Here is a 10,565-nt window from a genome sequence, read left to right as displayed (position 1 = left end):
GGAAAATACGCAGTTTATAGTTAATAGTTTATGCTCTATTTCACTTTCATCATTCGTATAGATATTTAATATGTAATATTTTTTATCTTATTAGGCATTTTGTTTCAATTTCTGTATACAATAAATACGTTGTTGGAAAATAATGCGAACTTTTTTATATATATACTATATAAGACTCGTATATTTATTACATTCACTTTACAGTACTTTTAATGGTTCAAACAAATAGTCATATACTGTATATCGTGGTCTAGTGGTTAAGACTCTTGTCTTTCAATCTGAAGGACGTTAGATTGATTCCAAGCCATGGCGTGTGTTCTTTCAGCAAGAACTCTACCCGCATTGTGCTGCACTCAACCCAGGTGAGGTAAATGAGTACCGGCAATGAGTAATTCTTTTTTCTTTAAATAAAAATTATGTTATTTCATTTACATCATTATACAATGCAATTATTCCTCTATATTTTTATACCTAATATGAGACAAACACTTAAAGCATTAATGAGCGAGACGAGTTTGAAATTTTATTGTCAAATCTGGTTGCGCAAAAGAGCAAAGAATGTTAGTTCGTGATGGGACGACCGTGCTTATTCGACGATCACACGATTTCCATTTTAGCATTTATTTTGTACTCTATGGTCCGTATTCTGATAGCAGGTTTAACTTAAACTCAGGTTTAAAGTTGTGGTTTAAGTATGGCTAGCCAATTGTTACATAATTCACTGACAGAAGACATAACATACTTCAGCTCATTTGGCTTTCAAATTATTCATAATTGTCTAGGAAGTACAAATAGACCATTGTCTTCTTTATCGATGACTCAGGAAAGAGCACAGTAAACATGAGAAACATACAACTTAATAAAAATTATGGTACTTTTGGCTTCCCATACTTAAACCACAACTTTAATCCTGAGTTTAAGTTAAACATGCTATCAGAATACGGGCCTTTAAGTTTCTCTCACTGATCCCTGAAATGAGAATGGATTCTTCACACGTGGGTTTCTGCGCAAATCATTTCTGACGTGCTTTAATGTTTATTTATTGTAATTTGCCATGCACAACCGATTTGACAAGATGTTGGTCTCATATTAAAGTTGTGATTCCACTCTTACGATGAATATCAAATTTATGGTAACACATATTTAATAATTGTGAAATCTGTCTCTGAAAACTGTAATTTTTAGGATTCCGACCTCAACAACTGGACAGTTTAAGCATGTTTTTAATAGAGAAATAATGTATCTCAATCTAAAAAAAATATTATTACGTGAAGTGCGGGTTGACTTTTGTTTAAGATTTAGACCTACAACGGAAAATCATTTTCACCTTTTTACAATTTGAAAATATAATGTTTCCTAAACAGATGATGAGAGCGCGAAGCGCGAGCTGAAATTGTTCAGTATGTAGGCCGTATACCTTGGTTACATTTTCCCTACGGCGGCAATATGGCGAGTCGAAAACAGCCGTTTTATTAATTTTATTTCAAACCACCTATAACGTAGCTGGTATAAAAAAGGTAAAACGGTTGTTTTCGACTCGCCGTACGGCCGCCGTAGAGCAAATGTGACCGAGGTATTAACATCTTAAAACTGGACATTTGCTTCTTTAAACTCATGGCCTATTTACGGCTGACCTGGTAGGATCAAAGCAGCTAAATATGAAGAGAATTCTATTCCGAGGACAAGGACAATACACGATACATGTACAGTGAATTCACTAAGTAATAGATGAATGTCCATCTCTCGGAACTCCATGAAGAAGGTCATTTGAACTCAATTGACATGGCGGTTAATATTCAATGGGATAAGTACCAGCTTTGAAGTCTCGATTATTCAATGTTAATTCATCTTTTGAACTGCGTTTTTCATTATACCCACTGGATATCAACAATTTCCGGCAATCAATGTGTCCATTATCAACTGGTATTTAGCCTTTGGCTAAATAGGCCTATAAATTGTAATAGCATCATGCGAATGCAACAAATACCTTCATAATGTGTTCATTGATGTTTTCGATGCAATTTCTGCATCCAGCTATGTCAGGCATGCTCGCAAAATATCTTTCTTCGAAATTTGCCTATCCTAATGAAAGAAAGTAAAGGTCTTTTGTACAAATTTACCCATGCAGAAATTACTACTAACTGGGGGGGTGTTTCACAAAGATTTAAGTATGACTTAGAGTCGCACTTAAATACCGAGTTGCGTACGGTATGAAAGGCTTGACCGCATTGGTCAGATCGTGTAATGAGGACGCGCACTAATGCGTATCTATCAATAAGATCGCGCGTTGCATATCATGTACGCGTCGGCATTTAAGTGCGACTTAAGTCATACTTAAATCTTTGTGAAACACCCCCCTGGTGGGTGTTTCATAAAGCTGTTCGTAAGTTAAGAGCGACTTTAAGAACGACTGGTGATCCCTTCTTGCGGTAAGTGGTATATTGAATTTGCGATGGTTTAGCGCGTAAGAAAGGATCACCAGTCGTTCTTAAAGTCGCTCTTAACTTACGAACAGCTTTATGAAACGACCCACTGGTCTATTAGGAAAATCATAAGGGTGGTCACCCCCCCCCCCCCCCCCTCCTCCTCCCCTTGTGACTGCGCCCCACTCTATGCGAACCGCCTTATTGAAGAGGTCACTACCACTGCGAAACAAAAATGGAATGGCGCCTCAACGATTAGTGGGCGTGGTTGACCTAGAGAGTTGTATGTCCTAGACGGTGGCGCCGCTGTAGAGTCGCACTACGCTAAGTAACATGTTCGCGAATATGGCGTTACTCTGATCAAGTGGGTAAGTTACCTTGAAGTGTCTTGTCGTACACAGCAATCTGCTTTTAATTTCATATTGAGGTATATTTTCGAAGGCGTTGGTGAGTCCTAGTGCTCTTTATAATGATTGTAAACATACGTATACTGCATTAGAATTTGACAATTGCGTTCTAAGATAATTAAGTAGGCTCCATCCACTTGTTCACTGCCACCATCTGGCCTGTGGAGAATCTACAGGTAGGACTATGGTATGCCAATGCTGTATAGAGCACACACTTTAAAAAATCATTAAAATATTACTTTTGTGACCAAAATTACTAATTTCCATACAGTTTTAATTTTTTTATCATTAGTAATGTGGGAATAATTTTTGTATTCACCAGAGCGCTCAAAAACTTGAATTTTGGGCATATTTTTGTGTACGCCCTCTATTGGTGGAAAGTAATATGGCAAGAAAATTTTCATTTTTTTATCTCTATTTTTAATTAAGAAAAAATTATATAAAGGATCAAATTTAAATAAGAGCCAAGCCGTATGAATTAACAGGTCTAATGGAAACTGTCAGTGTAAAAAAAAATCAAGCATTTGCCCCAAAGAAAAAGAGAAAATAAGCCAAACATTGCCACCCTTATTTTGTCACACATGGAGATAAAACTGAGAACAAGGTTATATTATAACTTTGTTCATTGAATGAGTGGCTCCATCCATTATTGTCCCGTATAGTCAGTTTAATGGGAATTTAAGGTTTGAAACTGAATGGGAATAGGTCGACTTGAAGATCAAGTAAATCGTTGGATTTCATATTTTAGATGATTTAGGGTTACTTGAAGAGATATCTTATTCACTCTTGAGTGAAGTGAGATTACAATATGTAGATAGCTAATTAGAAATTAATTACAGAATGAAAGTGCCAAAGTGAAATCATGTTGAGTACAAGTTGGCTCTATGATAATAATCATAGAAGATGAATAAAACAGTTATTATGATGGTAATACTTGTTGTAATGAGATTAATGATGATGATGTAAGTGTAATGATGATGATAATATTAAAGGGTGGCAGTGATAATATCTATTACAGTAATAGCAATTACGATGATGATGGTGATGATAAGAAATAATGATAGTGAATTTTCATCAGTTTGGAAATAGATTCAGGTATAATTGTAATGTAGATCATAAAGAAAAGATCATCTAGAGAAACATGTTCAATTCAGTTTGGAAATGACTCATGGTCATTGCAGATTTGTAAGTCAATTTGAAATAACAAATATATTCTTTCCAATCCTAGGTTTCGGTGTAAGAACAATGGACCGATAGCGCTCTGCCGAAGAATTGAACAACATTCTGAAAGGTCATAAAAGAACCAAAATGAATAAGATGGGAACGGCCTACCATCATCACAATATGTGTAATGATTCTCTGTTCTCCTTTGGTGCAATAGCCGATGTTCAGTGCGGCGACCTGGATGACCGTGATATTCCAACACTTCCAAAGCGGTACTATCGTGGTGCGCTTTCGAATCTCGGAGACGCTGTCAATTTCTGGAACGAAAGAAGCCAGCGTCCATCCTTTGTTCTTCAGCTTGGGGATGTGTTGGATGGCTTCAATGTGGCACGTGGTGGGAAAGATCAGTCGAGACAAGTCCTTGGTAACGTCCTCAAGGAATGTTCGGGGTTCAAGGGCGAGTTCCACCACGCATGGGGCAACCATGAATTCTATAACTTCACGAGACTAGAGCTTCTGAACTCCCCTCTCTTCTCGGGAAAGAAGTACCTCAAACAGTGCCATCCACGTGCTTATAAGCGATTCCTTTGTCAAGAAACCCACTTGAATTTGTTAGGTTCTGACTCCTGCCAACGTATTTTGCAAGATGGGACTGTGAAAAATTTGGTCAGTCCCCATGGAATCAACGATGAGACCACACCAGCATATTATGACTTCAGTCCTTTCAAAGGTTTTAGGTTTGTTCTTCTAGACACATTTGAGATATCCACACTCGGATACTCCAATGTAGACTGTCCAGAAAGGGAAGCGGCTCACAAGATATTAAAGGTACACAACAAAAACAAGTTCTTAAATGACTTTTCAGGATTAGAAGGAAAAGACCGAAGATTTTGCAGTTACAATGGCGGTATCAGCAACAGGCAGTTACAATGGCTAAAGGACGTTCTCTGCAGAGCTTGCAACCACCAAGAGAAAGTGATTGTGTTTGGTAAGTGTATATTATGTAGGCCAAGAGCTGTGTAGTATATGCCAATTACAAAACCTGGAAACTATGTTCATCACTGACAGTGAATGATTAATTGCACACCAGTTTTTATCAAGGTCAGTATAGACACCACTGGATGACTGATGTTCCGCCAGGGTTCCCTGAAATGCATCTCCACAGGCTTTTCTAAATCTCTCAGCTCTTCTTTATCAACTATGTTGATCCTATTGCTGTCTGTACCCTCTTAAAAATGATTATTCAGAGTAATCAATGCGCTGGTGACTCCGTATCCGACCGACAAATTGAATGATCGAGCTTAACAAAATTTGTTGATTAAAATTTACAAGAACTTCGGTTGATATTGTCCATTTTTACCAGTCGGAAGCGTATACCAACAGATTGGGTTACTTTGATTAATACCCCTTAATTCACTCCGCTCGCCACTTCCTGTCTTTATTGCAGTAACTTTATTATCCAAAGATTGTTTAAAAAGAAAAACACTTGATGTCATATGGTAGCTATTTTTCATAAAAGGTGCAGCAATTATTGCAATTGAATGCCATAATTCTTTTTTAAGCTTTCTAAATCCATTTATTTGAACATTTAAATTTGCATACAATATTTAAGCTTTATCTCATCATAAAATAACACAGACCAAAAGGAAGCAGAACGCTACATATCTTTGACCTATCCAAAGAATTCCCTGCTGTTGCCAAGATAATGATTCGATATCTTCTCTTTCTCTTCGTCCATGTCCTCCAGGCCATGTACCTATCTATCCAGAAGTAAGCTTGGATGATTGCCTAGTGTGGAACTACCAAGATGTACTCTCCATCCTTCAGTCCAACCAGTGTGTCATCGCGACATTGTTCGGTCACACTCATCAGTATAGACACCTCACTGATGAAACGGGTATCCATCATTTTGTTTTACCAGGAGTCGTAGAATGCCAGCCAGGATCAAACGGTTTCTTGACCTTTGACATGTCTGCTGAGGGTATGGTTGTGCACAGAGCTGGTGAAACATTGCCTTTGACTTTGGAATACAGAAAGGTGAATATAACTATGGATTCATTAAATAACATCTGATGAAACGTGTTTTCACCATTTCGTTCTGTCAGGAGTAGTAGAATGCCAGCCAGGATCAAACGGTTTCTTGACCTTTGACATGTCTGCTGAGGGTATGGTTGTGCACAGAGCTGGTGAGACATTGCCTTTGACTTTGGAATACAGAAAGATGAATATAACCATGGATTCATTAAATTAACATCTGATGAAACGTGTTTTCACCATTTCGTTCTGTCAGGAAAGTAGAATGCCAGCCAGGATCAAACGGTTTCTTGACCTTGGCATGACTGTTGAGGTTATGGTTGAGCACAGAGCTGGTGAAACATTGCCTTTGACTTTAAAATAAAGGAAGGTGGCCATGGATCCATGATACAAGCGATGAAATTGCATTGATTTAATCATCTGCTGTGCGACCATGCAGGAGAGCCTTTGGTGAAACATATACTGTCTTGTTACAAGCTATTGAAATCCTTGCATCTCGTTGGCTCAGAGCAAATTCGTCAGTGATAATCACTGACAAGACGAATCATGAAACACTTCCCAGGATCACGATGTTCAAAATTTTCATGCACGCTGTCTAAGCCTGTCGCTCGAACAACTATTGTTTAAAGTTTTAAACAAGTTGTTTAACTTAACAGCTTCAAGATTTAAACAACTTGTTTAACTTTTTTTACAACTTAAAATTTTGAATCAGTTTTACTTGGAACCTTTTGTTTGACTTAAAGCAAATTGATTAGATGTTTAAACAATGGGCTAAAGATTTCAAACAGAGTTTTTACAGTGGTATAGACTAGCTGTGCAAGTAAAGTACTTATAGTCACAATTACATTACATTGCCAGAGAATGGGGGAATGATCTTGGCCCTTTAAGGTGGTGTGTTCCTTACTACGGTGCAACGAAGAATTCATGTTTGAGATCAGGTTTATTTCCAAGCTTGTGAAACAAACCGGAAGAGCATTATCTCACCGACTCCAGCTAGGCTACAACATAAGACACCTTCAGGGACCATTTAACTCTTCAAGTTTAATTCAAGTCAGACTTCAGAAGATTCGCAGGGTAAATTTTGGCATGCAAGGTATTGGACTTATTAAAATATTTGTCAAAGTTTCTTACCACATGAGAATCAATCTTCACTGGTATAAAGGACTGGTCAGTCCGACGAACATTGTCAAAATCAACCAACTTATTGGTAGAAGCTCTTGGTTCACATTGACCATTTTTATCGGTCGGATTCATACTCGCCAACAGATTATTTACTTTGACCAATACATGTCAAGATTGTTTGGTTATTTTACAAACTCACTAAATTTTGTTTTGATTTACATTATTTTACAGCATGTCGTTGACAGGCAAAACAACAACTATTGTGAGATTATGTCCGTAATTTTCCGTACAATGTCTCCTGTCTCCTGACCAATTATGTGAGTTGATATTCTGTCGCCATGTCTTGATAGAAAATAACCATTTTAAAAAATTATCATCATCTTCAGTAACCAAATTAATGCATGATAAACTGATTGAAATATGTAGTTAGTCCTACTGGTCACGATACTCTGATCGATTAAAGTACCAACATTTTTTTATTTTTATTTTTTTTACAATTTGGATATGAATATGAATAAGAGGAGGGGTTTGATATGATTTGCATTCACATTAAATCAATTTTAGCAACATTTTCTTTTCAAATATAGGATAATTGAAAACTGTACTTGATCATATTTTGTACTAATTTACTCTATTCTCTATTAGGTTTTAACTAAATCCAGTGTGAATATGATTATGATCCATAAAGTAACATCAATTTCATTATTTCTAATTCTTTTAATTAAAATGTAAATATTTCTCTTTTTTCCATGCGATTAACTGTTTGGAAATGTATTTTTTGTATCTTAAATTCATCTGAAGGTTCGTGATGGGTTTAACGAACATCTGCTCTTCTTTATTTTGGGGACTATAAATGACTTTTTTGAATTTCTTGGAAATATATCTTTGTCCATATTTATTATGTGCATTTTTTATCGTAAATTTTCCAAGTAATTTCATAGAATGTATAAAACCATTTTCGGTATTAACAAGTAAATACACCTTTTTAAAAATTATATCTTATAACCTTTTAAAAGTGATAGTTTTAATTTTTTATGAGTCGGGTATGACTTCGGGATATTGATAAGATTAATTGTCTACAGAATGAAATATATGTAAAGTGGGCACGTGCTACATTATTAGAAATGCTATAAATGTTGAACTTTCATACAATGTCTTTGAGCAAAAGTGTGCTTTTCTTAGTCTTTACTCGCTCAAGTCCAAACGAATATATCATCTACACTTCAAAATTATAAAGGATCACCAGCCAGTGTGGAGCCAAGTCTACACCCTTAAGTGTAAAGAATATACACCATCAAAATATGAATACACTGCGCCAATTAGTCTCGATATAGCATGCAGAATCGCACCTATGAGTTATGGACTATCACCATAAATCTAACACTCGTGCAAAGTGCTTGATAAGCATGTTTTTCTCTATATTTACACCGACTGGTCTAAGATTTAACACCATTGGTTTTTGCAGTGTGATGACTGTGTAAAGTAATACAAAAATGACCCTCCATTCTATTCGAAATAACATTCAGATTTATTTTCAAGGTATAAACTACTCTGGAATGCAATGCAATAGGCCTACTTTTTAAAAGAGTTTTATTTGATATGAAACAAAAAGAGACATAGCATTTTTTAATAACCGATATTTCGAGTATATTTGATATCTTATAAAAGGTTGTGAATTATATAGCAGGACAGGATATGAATTAGACTATATATATTAAAAAAATGTTTGTCTATATAATCCATATATAGACAAACATTTTTTTTCTCATTTTTTATATACTGTACAACTATTCCTTTTGTTATTTTGCAAACCCTACAAATTTACAAAAATGAACCGAAAAGGAGTTTGAAAACAATAAGCCCTATTGGTCTTTTTAATTCTGATGAGATTTTTTGTTTTACATAAAAAATAATCTTGTTCATTTTGAAACTCAGAATCATGAATGACTTTTAACATTACATTACATTGTAGGTCTGAATTGCAATTATTGTATTCTGTGTTTTTATTTGAGTGATTTTTGTTTGTTATACTGCATGGGAGGCGCGATGCTGCTACACGGATCCGACTACCCCCTCGGAGAGGGGTTGAAACTGAGAGAAGGATAAAGAAGAGAGGAGAGAGATCATCATTGTTAATCCCTGATTTTTAGAAAAAAAACACTCTCAGGGCGTCTCAAGCCCCCCCCCCCCAAGTAGGCCACCCTATATAGCGCCGCTCATGGCACTTCATAAGGCAAATAAATTAATTTAACACTATCATTTTATGAAGTGGGGATGTGGTCATCCATAACGAGCAAATATGTTCACGGTATTTGAAGTATATCGTCAGCTGAAATGAACAAGATAGAATGTCGGGGATATACAGTGCGTCCCACAAAATACGAAACCGAGATTTATAGATGATTTATCATAACTTAATCACAAATACAATAGACTAATGACCTACCATTAGAATCTCCTCTTTTATCTGAAATTACTTAGATTATTTCTCATTCGGGCATGAGTGAGCAAAAACAATTTAAAAAGGGGATACCAAAATGTCACTTGGCGGGCCGTATCTGGGTTTTAAAAAGAAAACCACATTTTTAAAAAGTTCAATATCTGCTCTTTAATTTGATACCTCAAATACAGGAAATGGTCAAGAAATAACAAAGTTCTGGTTATTTGAAATAAGGCTTGAATTTCAATAATTTCTTTAAATGAAGAGGTTTTACAGGCTATATAGCGTTCAAACTCACTCGACACTCCGTTTTGTTGACGATGCGATAGCTTAATTCTGACGGAAACCGGTGAAAACACGTTTATTTAATGAAATTATTACAAGCATTGTTTCGAGGGATCATAAATCGTTTTACTTCTTGACCATTTTCTGGGATTAAGGTATCAAAGAAAAAAGCAGATATGACTTTTTAGTCATGTGATTTTCGTTTTTTTTTAAATTCAGATACCCCCCGCAAATGAGTTTTTGGCATCCTTTCTTCAAATTGTTTTTGCTCATTCATGCGTAAATGAGGAATAATCTAAGTAATACCAGATGAAAGAGGAAATTCTAAGCTTTACATTGGTAGGTCATTTGGCTATTCTATTTATGATTAAAGTTCGTTTTTTCTGGGTCGCACTGTATAATACAGCCCAATATCACTTTTGTCCAAAAACCCTTCATGCTTAGAGTCCATGTCCACTAAAGTCCTCCTGATGTTTAATAATAAATTTCAGAGTACTGTAAAAGATGATCCTGACTCCCTATCAAATATCTCTATGATCCCCACATAAACACACAAGTAAACTTTTAAGGCAATCTATAATTGCAGACCCATTGTCTTGACTAGAGCTGTGGCATTTTAAAATAAGCTACATTTAGAAGGCTAAAAAGGGAATGTTAAATGCTGCATAAGAAAATAATGATCTATTCGTG

At 35.9% G+C, this 10,565-nt stretch overlaps 1 protein-coding gene across 1 annotated transcript; it reads left to right on the top strand.

The window, feature by feature from the left end:
- The first annotated feature begins 2,629 nt into the window (after positions 1–2,629).
- On the top strand, positions 2,630–9,135 carry LOC121422781 (manganese-dependent ADP-ribose/CDP-alcohol diphosphatase-like). Its single transcript, XM_041617968.1, has 3 exons — positions 2,630–2,791; positions 4,059–4,982; positions 5,742–9,135. The coding sequence occupies exons 2-3, from the start codon at positions 4,139–4,141 to the stop codon at positions 6,065–6,067; spliced, it is 1,170 nt and encodes a 389-aa protein (XP_041473902.1). The 5' UTR covers positions 2,630–2,791; positions 4,059–4,138; the 3' UTR covers positions 6,068–9,135.
- Positions 9,136–10,565: the final 1,430 nt, after the last annotated feature.

Source organism: Lytechinus variegatus, chromosome 10 (assembly GCF_018143015.1).
Source record: "Lytechinus variegatus isolate NC3 chromosome 10, Lvar_3.0, whole genome shotgun sequence".
Taxonomy (NCBI): Eukaryota; Metazoa; Echinodermata; class Echinoidea; order Temnopleuroida; family Toxopneustidae; genus Lytechinus; species Lytechinus variegatus.
This window is presented reverse-complemented; position numbering and strand designations above follow the sequence as displayed.

What these genes read in the sequence shown, in the direction of transcription:
- LOC121422781 (XM_041617968.1), top strand. Translation starts at nt 4,139, where the DNA reads ATGAATAAGATGGGAACGGCCTACCATCATCACAATATGTGTAATGAT. An exon ending in AGAGAAAGTGATTGTGTTTG is followed by an intron (nt 4,983 to 5,741) that starts GTAAGTGTATAT and finishes CATGTCCTCCAG; the next exon opens with GCCATGTACCTATCTATCCA.